The 17,207-nt window shown below is 27.3% G+C and overlaps 2 protein-coding genes across 3 annotated transcripts in view; one reads left to right on the plus strand and one right to left on the minus strand.

Annotated features, from left to right (window-relative positions):
- Positions 1-9,233, minus strand: part of LOC107454459 (citron Rho-interacting kinase) — a 52,879-nt gene extending 43,646 nt beyond the window's left edge. Inside the window, 9 exon segments of the mRNA XM_071177723.1 lie at positions 107-356; positions 1,293-1,470; positions 2,941-3,097; positions 3,794-4,003; positions 4,097-4,190; positions 4,606-4,850; positions 6,410-6,585; positions 8,640-8,853; positions 9,104-9,233. Coding sequence (XP_071033824.1) covers positions 107-356; positions 1,293-1,470; positions 2,941-3,097; positions 3,794-4,003; positions 4,097-4,190; positions 4,606-4,850; positions 6,410-6,585; positions 8,640-8,838 — 1,509 coding nt within the window. The 5' untranslated portion in view covers positions 8,839-8,853; positions 9,104-9,233.
- A 93-nt stretch (positions 9,234-9,326) lies between these two features.
- The window catches only part of LOC107454460 (uncharacterized), a 40,832-nt gene continuing 32,951 nt past the window's right edge, over positions 9,327-17,207 (plus strand). Inside the window, exons 1-4 of one of the 2 annotated variants that reach the window (XM_043041949.2) lie at positions 9,327-9,500; positions 12,448-12,872; positions 14,434-14,542; positions 16,360-16,473. In XM_043041949.2, coding sequence (XP_042897883.1) covers positions 12,448-12,872; positions 14,434-14,542; positions 16,360-16,473 — 648 coding nt within the window. In that variant the 5' untranslated portion in view covers positions 9,327-9,500. Of the gene's footprint in view, positions 9,871-12,447; positions 12,873-14,433; positions 14,543-16,359; positions 16,474-17,207 lie in introns of both variants that reach the window. The other variant, XM_043041955.2, reaches the window with a different exon arrangement.

Genomic DNA, 17,207 nt, shown 5'->3' on the forward strand with positions numbered 1-17,207 from the left:
CTAAAACAAATTTTTTACGAATTTTATTTTTAACAACTAAAAAAAATTGACGTTAATATATTGTATAATTATATTTATATAAACATAAAATTTAAAAAAATCTGACCTGCACTTCCAATTGTAACTCAGACATTAATTCATTAGCAAGAGATTTTTCCTGTTTTGCAATTTCAACTTCTTTTTCCTTAGTTTGTACTGTATCTTTTAATTTCTGGATTTCATTTTTTAAAGATGATTCCATGCTCATGTGATCAGCAAGTACTTTCTGTAATTCAATCAATGCTCTATTCTTAGTAAAAGAGTCTGTCGAATCGAGGCTAACATAATGTGAACTACTCTCATCAGTAGTGAATGATCTATGAAAAATCCAAAATATTTTAAGTATTTACAAAGTATATATCATTTTCATTTAATTCATCAAAAATGTTTTTAATCTTTTATTATTATTTCTAGCAGTATCATGCAGTTAATTAATACATCATTCAATAAAGTGTAAAAATACTCTGCACAAACACAGAGAAACAGAAAATTAAAAAAATTAAGAAATTAGTAAATGGAATTAGTACATTAGAATAACAATAAATCAAATATCAAAACCAGTTTTTTAAATACATCCCAGTTCTACTATAAGTCTAGAAAAAAAAAATTCCCTCAGTTCATAATCATAACGAATAATGCAACAATACAGTAGATAAATTAAGAGGTGAAAAAATAAAACAGAAAACACATAAAAGTTAAATTATTTTTAAAAAATTTAAAAATTAAAGAGGAATTAAACATTAATTAGAAATAATTCATGTTATCAAAAAAAATTTAAATGAAATTTTAAAAGCTCATTAAAATTTTCTTATTTGTCCTGCATTTTAGGAATTACAACTTCATTTATAATTATGTTTAATTTACTTCATATACTTATATTTTAATTTGATTTTTATTGGCTTTTAGTTTCTTATGCATATTTATATTTCTTATGTATTTAATATACCTCTCCTTACCAATGCATTGCACATTTTGCGTACTTTTTATTTATGTTTATTCTGAGATTCACTTTTTAAAATTAATTTTAAAAAGTAAAACACACTGAAATGCCACTTAGGTTATGATATTATTTCACAAAGCTATTCAATTAGATTATTTGATGCTGCTTTAAATATCTCAAAAGTTATTTACACAATATCACTCCTTTCTCACTTTAATAAAGATAACTAAGTCAAATTTTTTAAAAAAGAGAACTCGCTAAAGATCCTTGTTTATTAAATAACTTTTTGAATTAGTAAATTATTTAAACATACTTTTCGAAACTGTTATCAAATGAAGGAGTATATGTGAATCCCACAAAAGGCAAATCTTTAGCACTAAATTCTTTCTTGTTCCTCAGTTCACTAAAAACTGGCCGATTTTCAGGCTCAAAATCATCAAAATTTGAAGTATCATCTACACTTGTTACATTCGGTATAAAAGGTGGCACAGCTGGAAAAATATAAGTTAAACAAAACTCAATTTAACTTTTCATATAAACAAACATGAATATACATATTAGCTATTCATATTTAAAAACATGAATACACATTATGAATATACTATACAATGTAATTCTGAGTTGGGACAATTACTATTTCATTTAAAAATTTCATTATCAGCAACAAACCAAACATTCAAAATAAATTAAAAAATATGGGGTTATTTTTGTTTAATGATATGTTCCACAATACAAATCCAAAAAAAAAATCAAGTAATTAAAATTGTGGTTTAAATCAATGCTTTTAATTATTTAATTTAAATAGCAGACACTAATGCTCAGTGATAAGAGAATAATTATAATTGGTAATTATAGTTATTGATAAAATGTAAGAAATCATCATATCTGGCATTCACTGTAGCTGATAATGATCATATCTGTGACATTTATTAAATACTCATCATGTATCGCAAAAATACTTTCTAAAATATTTTCAGGATGTTGGAAAAATATAAAATTTTTACAATCTATGGATATATAACTCAACACTAGCTGATTGACTGCAAACACCTTAATTTGTTACTTATCCAATATAGAATACAATAAACACTTTTTCGATACTTATTAGTAAAAGCTTAAAAAAAATTTCTGCTCTAATTCGATTATTTCTCTTTCAGTAGCTATTTTATTTTTTAACAGATCAAATAATACGATATTTTGTTAAAGCACATTCTTTTAATTCCATAAGCTGCTGTTAAGATTTTGTTCACTTTATTTACATCATTGCTGCAAATGTATGAGAAACTACATTGAGCATCATACGAAGTGTTATTTAAATAAAACATTGAAATCGACTAAGTCTTGCGCCTCTGCTTTACGGTAACTTTACGAATTACAGTGACATTCAATGTGGCCGTACCTGGTTTAGCTCCTAGAATTCACATGTAAGTCAGCAACAAACAGCAATCACATTAAATTCAGCTATTCATTTTTAATGATTATTTCTTTCTTTATTTTTTCTTAATTTATTTCATATTTATTTGCTATCCACTCATGGTTACATAATTTAGTTTTGCTATATATTCCTATTTAAACAGCAAAACTAATATCTACATTAGAATTAACATAATTCTTATTTATAAAATAGGTTGCTCCAGTTGACAGCCTACCATCATGTATTAACTTTTAATAGTTCTGAAATTAATATGAACATTACATTAAAGAAGATTTCAAACTATTAAGACTACATTACACTTGTGGTTGCAATTGCAGGGGAAGAGGGGAAAAAAGAATGTTAAAGAATTAGAGAAATATTTTTATTACATCTTAAAAAACACAAACCGTAATTTCAAAATGATACCACCAAAAAAAAATGATACTGTATCCTTACAAACTATTACAACAGATTCAGAAAATTAAAAACTACTGAGCTAACAAATAGCTAACAGGAAGCATAATAAATAGTCAACTCAGAAACTTACTATTACGAATATTATTCCAGTCAATGTCTAAGAAAAGTTCATGAGCAGTCAGTTTATCATAACCAAAACGGATGGAACTTTCTTTTAGTAAGTTTTCAATTACATCATTTAGCAAACTTGAAACTTCAGAGGCCTCAGGTGGAAGTTTGAAAAATTTCTAAAATAAATTTTAAAAAAGATTAGAAACTATCTGATTTTAAGAAATATATGCACCAAAATAATTAAGTATACGTTCTTAATTAATAGCCTGAAATTAAAATGTAATTTCAGTTGGAAAATAAGCTAATGGGTAAACTCCTTTAAAAATATTTGAAAACGCAAATGAAACTACTATTTTCCTATTCTATCATTGGATAACATAATATTAGAAGTTGTTAGTAATTAAAAGCCTTGACCCTTCAAATGTAACTCTTTTCTAGTTTTGTCAATCAATAGAAGTAATGTGGAATATCTATAAATGTGCATAATAATTAGATTTACAAAGATGTACAGAATTTATCCTCTTCTAAATATGCCAGATCACTTTCATCTCATCTTTTAAAAAAAATTGCAGAACTTTTCTTTGCCCTTTTCTCTACATTGTTTAAAACATCATATAAATTGCTGATTTAATTTATTTCTCATAACTTTCTGTAATTCATGAAGATTTAGAAAGCTTAAAACTAAGTTTTAGTGAAAATAACGTCTTTTAAAAATTAAAATAAAAAATAATTACTTCTCTTTGGTATCTTTAAAATGGTGCACTGATTTTAATTAGGAATTGTTTTTGATAAAAAAGAATCCAGAAACATTAAAGTCCTGATGATAAGTAGTATTTAAAATCTAGCAGAATCATTGATAGCAAGGCTCTTACCTTAAAATTCATAATATTGTTGTAAGTAAAGAGGACTTTATCGCTAGTAAATGGAGTTGACCCATAGGTCATTTCATAAGCAACAATACCCAAAGACCACCAATCACATTCTAAGCCATAGCCATAATTGGATGCAGGTATAGCATTCATCGCAATCAAAACTTCAGGTGCAATGTAATCTGGAGTACCTGCTGGCATGATACTGGTGACCTAAAGCAGACACAATAATCAAACTAAGTTTCTTAAACATTCAACTTCATTGTAAAATTAATAACTGGTTCTAATGCAGAAAGATATTATTACCTGCTGTTTCATGTTCAATCTTGCGGCAGAACCAAAATCAGCTAATTTTATATGGCCTGTTCGGTCAATCAAAATATTGTCAGGTTTTATGTCCCTAAAAAATTATTAAAATTTCCATACATGTATGTAACATAAGTTAAGAATAAGGTCAAATTACTATAAATTACATTATATATCACTTTCAAAACAATTATTACATTTACCATCAGAATACATTGATAAAAAAAAACAAAAATAGTAAAATATTTCGTAAAATTTACTAACTCACTGGTTTAAAATTCTCTCTTAATTCATTATTATTTCTTAAAACTAAATTTTTATTCATTTATTTATTTTGAATGTCACTTTCGAGACAGAAATTTTATTTCATTGCAAATTTTTAAACATCTCAGATTTTATCAACTTGTTGTCAGCTTTAACAAAATATCTTTGCAAATGCCACTTGCAAAGTAACTTAACAAATTTAGGCCAAAACTAATGAAAGCAATTCTCATTAAAAAAAATTTTACCTATGAACATATCCTAAAGTGTGAACACTATTAATGGCCAAGACAAGTTCAGCTAAATAAAACTTGCACATTTCTTCTGGTAATACATAATCATGCTTCTGCAGTAAAGATACCAAATCACCACCAGGGTGAAATTCCATAACTAAATACAGGTTCTGATTATCTTGAAATGCATATTGGAGCTTAGTAAGCCATGGACTTGACGATTTTATCATGATGTCTCTTTCTTCTTCATAAAAAGCAACCTAAAAAACCAAACAAAATAAGTTACCTACTTAGTCTTCATCAAAAATCAAAGTATGACATAGGATTGCATACATGGCTTCACATAAAAGTCGTGACAAACTGCTCAACAGATATGAATAATTAATGTACATGTGCTATTGTATTTCACAATAAAAAAAGTATGATTATTCATTATTAAAAAAAAAAAATTTAAAAAAAGTCAGAATTCAAACATTATACCCCGCTGTCTATTTTAGAAAATTTGGATACAACAGAAACAGAGTCAATAACTAGTTTTATATCCTCCAAAAAAATCCCCAAATTTAAAGAAATATAATAATGTGTGAGTACAATAATCAATATATAATAATCAATCTGGCATGAATAATAATCAAGACATTTTAAAAATTAAGCGAATTTTGAACAAATTTTATCAAAATTGAGTAGTGGCAAAAGAATTGAAATTAGTTCTAAATTGCTTGCAAAAAGTTTTTCAATTAAAATTTTGAGTTTGCAGAAGTTTTACATTTAATCTAAGTCTGTTCATACATTATTTAAATTTAATGAGTATTCTCGCCTATTCCGGAAAATTTTAAATTCTTAATGTCGAAGGCTCTAAACGCAAATGTTTAAAAAATTTTATCTCTTAATTTATTTCAAATGTAAAAAGTAAAATAAAAAAACAAGTTGATAATTTTTGTACATTGTAAGACATGAAGAATTCTAATATTGAAAAATCCAAATGAGCACAACATATACTACAAAAAGACATGTGTATTTCACTCATTCAAGAATATATATTTATAATTTAAAACTAATCATATGTAACATATAATGCTTTGTATTTTACAAAGAATCATTTCAATAACTTTATTTTTATGCAAATTATTATACATTTAAAAAGCAGAAAAAATTACTGAAATAGTTATTCTCATAACCATTTCCTTTATTAAGCCCTTTGTTAATAATCAAGCAAAAAATTTTTCAGTATATAAATATCTTATTCTTATACTTGGCATATATTAAAAAAAACAGGCTTATCTCTAGGAAAATTTAAATTTTGTCATGAAAAAACCTTAAAAAAAAGCCACATAGGCTAGGGTTTTTCTTAAAAATCCAGATTTTTGAGAACCCTGGTGTAATTTTATATCAGTATTACAAACTGATTTTAAATAACTTAAAATTATAAGATTTAAATGACAAAATATTAAAGTTTATTATGATTTAAGGTGTCGACAAAATTCCAATCTTTTAACATCGAATTTTTTTTTGTTGTAAAGAATGTTCAATAAATGTAGTTCAAAGATTTAATTAAAAATTAAAGATGTAAGTAAAGCATAGTATATACAGCTAAACTTCGAACTTAATTTTTTTGTAAACATCATATATTATTTGCTGTATTATTTAAATATAGAATATATTGCTTTTGCTACATTGAAGAATTAAAATCCAATTGATATAAAAAATAAATTCATAACAGGCAATCACTAAAAAACAATTACTGCAGCCTACTGAAGAAACAGTTATGCTACTTTATATTAAAAATTGTACTTATTTTCATTAAAATATTAGGTCTCACATTTTGCTGGTTAAGAGTTTCTTGCTTACAAAGCACTTTCATAGCATAAACATCACCAGTAGCTTTTTCCTTCACAACATTAACAGTTCCAAAATGTCCACGGCCAATAACTTTCTTCACTTCAAAATCTTTCAGATTTACTCTCATTGTCTTCAGTTCAGGCATAACAATCCTAACTAGAAAACACAATAAAAATCATAATTTTTTGTAATTTAAAATATTTGATATTAAATTAAAGGCAAGAAGGGAAATAATATTGCACGATAAGTTAAAATATAAGACGCATTAATCCTAATTTTCAAACCAAAAAAAATTGTAAAGAAAATTTTTTTTAAATATAAAAAACACATCCCAAGAAGCCTATTTAGATATCAGGGGTCTGTTCCGGTTTTTCTGAGAGGTACCTATTTTGTGAAAATTTAGACATAATTTGTGAACATTAAAAATTATATTAAAATATCAAAACAAAAATATGGATTTATCGTTTCTTACGAGATACAAAAATAAAATTTTCAGAAAAAGTATTTTCTTTTTCCTGAAGTTGAATTTGTGACAGTACCACTAAACGGCAGTAAATTTAGCCTGGACGGACCCCTGGATATGATCAACAAAATGACATTAAAAAAACTAAACTGGTAGATAAAGAGCTGGAGAAAATGTATATTAAATATTACAATAATGTCAAAATGATCAAAAAATCTCAGAAAAAAAATTTCCCTGAAAAAAACACTTTTTACTCCTCCTTTTTTGACGGATGGCATAAATGTCAATATTAATTTTTCAGTTTTATCTTGTTCATTTCGTGTGCACTAAAACACTTTTACAGGTCACTTAAATTGAATATGCATATATATCACAATAAATGAATACAAAAAGGACAAAAAGAAAAAAGAATTTTCTATACTATTATATTTTGTTTCAAAAAAATTTATATGTGCTCCTTATACTATTGTTTTGGCTACATAGATACAATATTAGAAAAGACTCCTTTTTGTAGATATAATCGTGTGAGCTGATGAAGAAATATCTTTTTTTCTTCGGTTTCTTACTGTTTTTCTTTTTTTATTATTATTATTGATTTTCATCTTCTCTTTTTTCCTTAATCGGTAATTTGTTCCATGTTTTCTCTACATTTTGAACTTAATATATTATTTTGAACTTTATGTATATACTAAAAAATTGTAGTAAAAATAAACAAGCATTTAACATGATAATATTCAAGTTGATAGCTGTAGTAAAACAATGTAAATGTTTAGTCTGTTAGTAATGTTTAGTTAACTAGAGAAATATTTACTGATAGTTGACATAAATATCTATTGACACGTATGTTCATATATAAGACAGTGTTTGATAAACAAATTTTAAATTTACTTTTTGGGGGAAAATAATTGCTTGAAGGAGTGAACATTGACATAATTTTTTAACTATAATAAAAATAAAAGAATGACTATGGCAAAAATAAAAAATTTTAGTAGATATCTGTTATTGATAAAAATTGAAAAGTCAAACATTGAAAAATATTCTTTATAATTTATACCAATTTTTTAGAAAAAAATATTCAACTTGTAAACAATTCCTACTCAAATTCCTATCTTGGGATTTTTAAGGTATTTTAATTTAATAACCTAACTTTTCTCTGATGATAAAACTTCCAGATTTTAAAGTTATCACAGTTCAGTGTCCTGATTGGAACAATAAATGCGAGACACATTCAACTAAACGGAAAAAAAAATATTGCCCCTAATTTATAGCATGTGGCATTAAAATATATTTAGTATCAGCATTTGATTAACATTATAAAAAAATAATAAATTGAACAAAATGTTTCAATAAGATATAAACAACTGATGCAGATAAGAATGAAGTTGACAACTATCAATATAAATAAACAAATAAAATAAAGTTGGAAAAAAAATAAGAATATTTCTATGGTATTTTGTAATACATTCAGAATCAAAATAAAAGCTTTTTTGTAAAACAGCTTTGAATGTGCTTTAGAAATGGAAAATACAAAATGCTGTACATTTATAAATTCTGCAAACATAGAAAAGTAACTTCTGTACAACAGTGATGAAATATAGAAACATTTACAAACCACACAGAAAATAATGGGAATTTAAGTGCATACATTTCCTAAAAAAATTTTTACAAAACTCATAACTAGGACAACAAAAAAAATTTTTTTCACATGAAACTTCAATAATGCAAAAATACACAACTTAATACTCACATTTTTCAATAAAAGCATTAATGTTCTTATTCTTTCTCAAGAAATCAACATTGCACTCATCATAAATAGCAAACAAAACGTCTAATAAGGCATCTCGATGTACCAGGTATTTTTTCGGCAGGGTATAATTCGATTTGCCGAGCAACAGCTGATTCAATCGCATAAAGCGAGTGACAATTGTCTCAACAGATTCCTCCATAGTTCAATTATTTACCTGTGAAAAGTAATGAATAATTAAAATTTTATTTTTCATAATTTACTTACTAGCTTGAATAGTAAATATAATATAAAAGGAACAGAATATCGAAAGAAAATTAATATGTTTGTTCTAAATTCAAAAATAACAAGTTGATTCGAAAGGTGTGTTTCAGAAAATAATTGTAATTCTTTTTTTTCTTCTGTAATATTTAAAATATTATGCATCTTGACAACTATATGCCTATTTAATTTATTTTATGACATACCTATTAACGTTCTAACTGCATGCAGAATAAGTTTACTTAATTAAATCCAAATTATTTTATTTAAACATATTACATTCAAGTTAAATAACCGCTGTTTTGACAAAATTATGACGTCATAAGTGACGGTTGTAATCCTTCCGAAAAGTTAAAATAATATTTCAAAACCGCGGTAGCTGTTATATAAAGATCTATAAAACCAATCAAATGAGATATATCAAGAAGTGAAGTCAACTTTATATGTAACCATGACAACATGTTAATGCTGTATCGTCAATGGCTGTTTATTACCTTATTATGAAAGAAAAATAAACACTATTGTGAATTTCTCATTTTTTTAATAATCTATGCATTGTTTTCCTTAGATACATTAAATTTGCAGTTTCCCTTTGTTCACAAGGTAAATGGGTTTGAAAATGTGTTTATAATTGTTTTAATAATTGCCCGTACTAAGTATACCTAATAAATTTATTTCATGGTTTGTGTCAGAGAATTAACTACTTAAACAAAGACAGAGACCAACGAAAAATTGGAAAGACGTGATCTGTGGTAGAATGATAACCAAATCTTGTCAACTTTCGGGCAGTGGTCCTTGAAAAGCCTAAAATAAACATCACAGAAAGGGACCAAATCGAAGTGTATAACTCGTAGCCACCCTCAGGCAAACTTTTCATGCTTTTTTAAAGAAAACTTGCAGGTTTGAAATCCATTTAGCGCCTTGATGGTTGTCGTTGGCGCAACAGATCAGGATACAGAAATATCCACGAAAAGTAAATTTTTTTCCTGAAATTGCAAGCTAGTGTTTATATGCTACACTTAAACATCATCTTCAGTGTACTTTTCTAAATGTTCCTATTAAGTGTGCTGAAGCACATATGCAATAAAAGTCTAAATATTCATTTGTTTTAACGGATAAATAATTAAAGCTCATGTACATTAAGTAAATTTGCTGAATATGATGCTTAATCTAACATCAAAACTTCTGGACAATTTTACTTGGATAGACATGGTGTGTAGCGTTTTTAAAAAGTGCTTATAGGTACTTATTTCTGATTTTCGTTTCTTAAAAGCCCTTAAAGGTGCTTTTTTATGGAGTGTTTTTAAAAAGAGCTTAATTTTTTCTTTTTCAAAAATGAGATTTTTTCCCTGTGTATTATACAAAAGCGCAGTTTTCACTTTTTTTTAATCAATGTTTTCACAAATCATTCAACCACAATCCATTTCGGCTTACCGTCGGCCCGCAACGTATGATAGCACCCATGTTACATGTTTGTTGAAATACTTAGGAGTCCGCGTGTGCGTCTATTGAGCTAGGTTCGGTGAGATTCTTGCACTCTCATGTGCAACTCTGCTGTATTTTGCAAGATATTCTCAATTTCAGGCTTCATTTTCCACCCTCTGAAATCGAACGGAAAAATCTTGATGTTTTTATCGTGGCTAATACAATCAAGAAAAGAATTCTTTGTCAGAAACTAATTATAGTTATTTTATTATGATCATGTAGTCTTTGAAAATTATTTTACATTTTCTTAATGTATATAGTTGTTAAAATATTTTTTGAGTGCTTAATAAATACTTTAAAGGTGCTTATTTTTTGTCGAGAGATTTGGCCTGATAGATTTAAGATTTTAAGTTAGTTTCTATTTTCATTATCACCATCTCGGAATATTTTTCTTTATGTAACTAAATGGAATGTTTATTTCTCATGTGGAAACTAGGCAATCACTCAGCGCCAGAATGGTCCCCAAGATTATGAAGAAGGATATTTACTATTTCATGCCACCTGCTGTGCTATACTGATATTTTATATTGATATCTATGTACATTGATTTTTCTCCCATTATCTTTTTTTCCCCTATATATTTAATTTTATTTGTGTGAATTTACTGTAATGAAAATAGAAGTCAACTAGTGTCATTTGCTTATGCATTGGTATTGTCAATTTTCACAAAGCTTTCTCCGGTAGCCCAGCTAAAAGATCAATAGTTTGAACAGTCATAGTGCAATAAAAATCTAAAATAAATAATAATTTTTTTAGGGATGCTCACTGATTATAAACATTATTATTTTAACATTAACATGTCATTTTACTGAAAGATTAAATTATTACAGTATCTTAAATGTTATCTAGAGTAACTAACCAATGAATAAAATAAAATTTATATTTCAGTTAGTAACACTATTTGTAAACAGAAAAAATCTTTATTAAAAGAAGCTTTGAGAAATACCCCAATTTAAGTACCGTAGAGCCTCGACCGAGTCTTTCTCTGGGGATCATTTATTACAACAGTTAGAAACAGGAAAACGACGAACGGGGGTCAACTTAAAACATCGCACATTGGCATAAAAATTTGCAAAAAATAATAAAGAAGTAATGTATTTGAAAATAAATAATTTAATTATTAATTTAAAAAGTTATGTACTTAATGCAAGAATTTTGGCGGTGCAAAAAAAAGGATAAATAGAACAATAAATATTTGACATTTATAACAGGTTTTAATTTTCTGTAAATTCCTCTGAAAAAATTAAATTTGTTGTTTTTCCAAAGCCTTTAAGACCTGGTTGTGGTGAATTCCATGGTCACCATAGGTATTACATTGCACTTTTTCAATTTCTGCAACCATTTCTTGAACCAAGAACACCACAAATATCAGCATTTTCATCAACTGTTGCATGAAAATGAAATGTGATGATTAAGGTATTTTCCCCCCTTACTTTAAAAAATCCTCATCTTCTTTTTCATCATTAGCATCAGGTGTTACTATTTTTCTTCTCTAAACGAATTAGTTTCAAAGTTTTTGGAATATATCAGTAGAATTTCTAACAATAGAAAAGGGAATTTGTGGAAAACAATCAAAACGAGTATTAACAATATAAGAATTGTATTTGGGGTGGGATTGTTAAAACAAAACGATACACACAGAAAAATGAAAGCTGCGATCAATGATCAGTGACTAATCAAAAAATAACCATTTAATAATTTTAAAAAATACAATAAAATAAAATTATCCTCGAGTTAATATTATTTGTATTAAAAAAACGTCACAGTAGGATTCGAACTCCAAGCGTATTCTTAGGTAGGTTCCCTAACACTAAGTCACTATGCCTTTATCAAAATGATTTTTAACTAGCATATTAAGTATGATTAAATTATCAAAAACATTTTTCTCGAATTTGACTGGCTAGTATACTTTTTTTATTTTAAGGGACTGCTTATATAGCAAGTTTTATCCCAAAGTAAATTTCCCAAGTCAAGCCTATCCATGTAAAACTGTATTTTATAAATACTATGTTATTCAGAAGTTGCTTGTATTATCATCTTTCACTTTCTTTCTTTCTTTTTTTAGATGTCAAATGCGTACTTCCATCGATTAGATGATGAATGTAAAAGGTTGTATCTAGATAAGTTGAAATACAACGGAAATCGATTACCTGATCCTTTAGACACTAATTTAAGGCTTAATCGATATAAACCTCTGACCCAAGATAATGTTCCTGATCTTGCCTTTGGTGATATCTACATGTTCCTTGTTGAAACAGCCCAAGTTTATTCTAGAGAAGAATTCAAAAACTATAAGACTCTTAATTTCTATAAAACAGCTTTAAGTGGAAAAGTGCAAGATATTCTTGTTTATAAATGTGACAATGCTCAGCTGTGTGTACTGACTTGTGATGTGCAAGGCGATGAAGGTATTATTAAACTATACAGAGCTTTTGTTGTGATTGCATTCAATGGTGCTGTTCAAAATGGTCATTGTACTTGCATGAATGAGTAAGTAATAAATTTCATTTCTTGATTTGATTATATTTGCTATATCTAATTATGAAATTTTGGAACTGATTTGTTAATCGCCTACACTCATTTTACGGAGATTTTTTTAATGCCAACATTGGCAATTATAATTGCCAAAGTGGTATCTGAATTATATTTGTGTTATTGCAGATAAATGTGTTGTAATGATCTGAAGAGTGGGAGGAGCAATGATTTTGTCTTAATACCTTCACTGATGTTTTTTTAAATATCTAGAATTCCCAGATTTTTTTTTTTTTTTTGTTCTATGTTTTGTTAGGATAAATTAAGATTGTTCAATTTAGTTTTTAAATGGTGTGCAAAATCTTAGGGAAATGCCAAGTGTGATACAATTTTACCTTAGCTGCTACAAAACAAACAAATATTGCAAACAAATATACTTATCTTAATTTGCTTTTCCTACCTATGCAAATGCAATTTAAAATTAAATTCAAAATAATTAAGATTGGGTCTTATATTTCCCATTTTCACTATTATTATATACGTAGAAGTGACTTAGAAATTATACATTGAATTTCGTATCCACGCCATTTTAAAATCAAATGTGGAGTTTTTTTTTTATGATATTTTTAAAATCAAACATCAAGGTTTGTATTCTCATAGTTTAAAAATTATGCATTAAAATTTCTATTTGCGTAATTTAAATAAATAAATAAAATCTCACATCGATATTTTTATCATAACGTTGATAACATACTGTGGGTAAATTCTTTCCACTTAAACTTTTTTCCTGCATATTTTTTAGGTTTTCTTTTTTTCAGTTATTTAAAAAGCGTTTTTCACATAACATTTTTAGATTTCTCTTTTCAGCTTTTTTAGTTTTTTATCAAACTCATCCCTGTGGTGTGAATCAATATACATTTAACATTTTTTTTAAAAAATCTGTGATTTTACAAATTTCATCAAGATGAAATCGCGATGAAACTGTTGAAACTAATTAAAAGAGTTAATCAATTACTTGATGCAGAAAGTTTTTTAATTGAGTTGTTTTGTTCGTAGAAAATTTTTCATTTTATCAATAACAGATAGGAAACATAAATCAAGCAACAAAGTATTTTTTTAACAAGACAGTGGCAAAAACCAATTAAAACCTTCAAAAATTTTAATTAGCTGAAATAACTGTTAAAAAACTGAGATACTAAGTACTTATAAAACATTTAGGCACATAAAAACTAGTTAGTTTTAATATTTTTTGTCATTGTTAATTTTATTCAAGCTGTAAACTATAACCTCAACCAAAGAAGTTAACTTTGTTTAAATTCTTACTTCAGTACATTATGCAAAGTAAAAGGACAAAATGGTAATTCATTTTCCATGGAAATTCATTTCAAGTAACAAAAGAAATTTATCATTCTGTTTCTAAAATTTTTAACATTGTAACTGAAATAACTGTCATAAAAAGTTAAGTTAAATTTTAATTTTGTAATATACTAATTTCTTGTTTTTAAGGAGAAGTAGATGAAATGTCAGTGCATCCTTTATTTTAGTTCAATTTAATTATAATTTCTATATTTTTTCGTAGATTCATTGAAGGTTGTCAACATATTGCTGCTCTGTTATTGAGTTTAGAGGTCTACATTAAGAAAGACACTTTGCGTAGAAATTCCTCACTTGAAACTTCTACTGAAAAAGTAAGTTTTATTAAACATGGGGGAAGATTAGGAAATTTTACTACTACAGTTATATCAATTTTAACTAGGGCCTATTATTTAATATATGGCGACATTTTAAAATATTGAAAATTTAATTTTAAACTATTGAAAAAAATTTAACATTTATTTTGTAAGGCATATCTTTTGAAGCGTTTCTCAAAATGTGGGAAACATTACACGTTTTATTTCTGAAAAGAAGAAAAATTTTAGAAACAAGTGGAAAATAAAGTAATTTTCTCAATATTATAAAATATTCATAATAATTCCACATTTATTTTTAGAAAAAATTATTTAAAAAAATGCACATGTGGTGCATTTTCAATGCAAAAAGTACTGATTAGGTGGCGATTGGCAGACAATTTATTAATAACCATTTGTTTATGATTAACATCCTATTGTAAATGGTTCCAACTTAATGATATAATTAATTTCATGCTTCATATTTAACAGAATTCTGGGTACGGCAAATTGTGCCACTTCTATATACTATATATATATCTCAGCATACCCTTATATATATATCGCTCATGGGCTGCAATAGTGGCACGACTCAAAAAACACGCATTTTGGACTAAGAATAGGTGTAAATATAAATATACGCATTCTTTCAGCAGCAATAGCACAACTCATAATTCAACTTGAAGGTAATTTTAGGTGTTCTAGATCGAACACCAAATGGAAATTATTTAAAACATACAATTCTAGAGCTCGAATATGAATAAACAGAATATGTAAAAAAATAGAATGAGTAAATAAAATATTGTTTTTTTCTTAGAACTAGTGATGCCATCTGTTGGCATTTATTGAAGTTACGGTCCACCAGTGTAATCTTCGTTTAGGCAAACTAAAGCATTTCTTATGCATTTTGCTTGCCAATGAAAATTTTAAACCCACTTATCTCAAAACTTGATTTTTTGAGTTGTGCCGCTATTGCAGCCCATGAGCGATATATGTATACAGCCTGTTGTGTTGAACAGTCAACCCCAATCTAGTAGACAATGGAACTCTTGGTTCAAGCTTTGGGTTCCACAAGAACCTCTCACGTTTAACCAGACGGCATGGGGATTCTAACATGATCCACCTACCACTGAGGATATTTTATCTCATGTCAGCACTGTGATCAGTATGAGCCAAGAACAGAATTCATATCTGCCAGCCAACATTGCGATTTGAACCTGGGTCACCTCATTGGGAGGCAAGTGCTCTATTCCTTGAGCCTTTATGACTCTTGACTAAAGACTGTGACTGTTACGATATTGTTTAACTGGATTATTAAAATATAGCTTAACAGATATTGTGATTGTTAAGGTTTATTTCATAATGACACCCTTCTCTGAGTTTGTATGAGCATCCTTTGATTAATTTGGATTTTTGAATTATGTAGAGTGATTGTAATGTAGGTTCATTAGTTTAATCGAAAAAATCAGTTTAAAGTTTGGGTCTTTTAGTGTTGTTTTTCCTAAACACAGTTACAAGCAGATAATAACTTTCAGTAATGAATTTTGTTTCTCTTTGTTATCAACATCTTTTTAAATTCTTAAGTATAAAAATTCTAAATAAAGTGAAAAATTTATGATTATAATTTTGCTACTTAAAATAGGTAATGTCTGTTTAAAATATTAAATAATGAAGAATTCAAATTGGATGCTTAGAAATTATATATTGATATATAATTAACAAACTGTTTTTTGAAATTTCCCTTATACTTTAAATTAGTAGCATAATTTATGATTGTGCTAAGGTAAAAATTAATAGAAGTTATTTTTAGTACAAAAAGTGTATGTATATTTTTTTAGAATTCATGGTTGAACTTAACACAATTTGTTGATGGTAAATCCAATGAAAAGAAAAATTCTTCATCGAACACTATTTTATCTACAGATTATAAAGAAAGGCTTAAAGCAATAAAAGTAAGTAAAATTATTTGTTTCATTTAGTTGAACATTTTTAAAAGTATATCTTTGTGTGTGTTTTCTGGAAACTCTCAAAAGTATTGACATTTGAACTCAGCATGTTTGCTAAGTTTTAAACATAATAAATTGAATTTAGTGAAAAATAGCATCAAACAAGTTTTGAGAATTTTTTTTATGTGTTTAGTAAATCGTGTTTTAAATTATTTCATCATCATAGTTGGCTAGACAGCCCAATGTGAGCCAATGCCTTCCTCTGAAGATTTAAATTATTTAACATATTATAATCTAAACCAGGGATGGGGAAACTACGGCCCGCGGGCCAACTGTGGCCCCCCGGAAGATTTTATACGGCCCGCGGACAGAATTTTAACTAGCTGATCAGTGGCGAATATATCTACTTTGTTTAAAGCTATTTTTGTTCTTTCTTTTTTAACAAAGTACTGATGACCTTTCCACTTTCTCTATTTTTGTTCTACAAAACATAAATTAATTAAAATAGTTAGCACAAACAGCTTTAACTGGTAAAATGTTGAAAGCAAAAGTTCTTTATAGAATAGCTGTAGATTAGCTCCAACTAGTATTTGTCTTTCTCGAGGAGCAGACATATGGAATCTAATATAGGTGAATTGTACTTCACATGAGGCTGACTACGCGTTTTAAGTTCCAACGAACGGATTTTTCTGCCGGCTCGAGTTCTAACATAATTTACTGCGTATGGAAAGGTTGCACAC

Source organism: Parasteatoda tepidariorum, chromosome 2, assembly GCF_043381705.1.
Source record: "Parasteatoda tepidariorum isolate YZ-2023 chromosome 2, CAS_Ptep_4.0, whole genome shotgun sequence".
Taxonomy (NCBI): domain Eukaryota; kingdom Metazoa; phylum Arthropoda; class Arachnida; order Araneae; family Theridiidae; genus Parasteatoda; species Parasteatoda tepidariorum.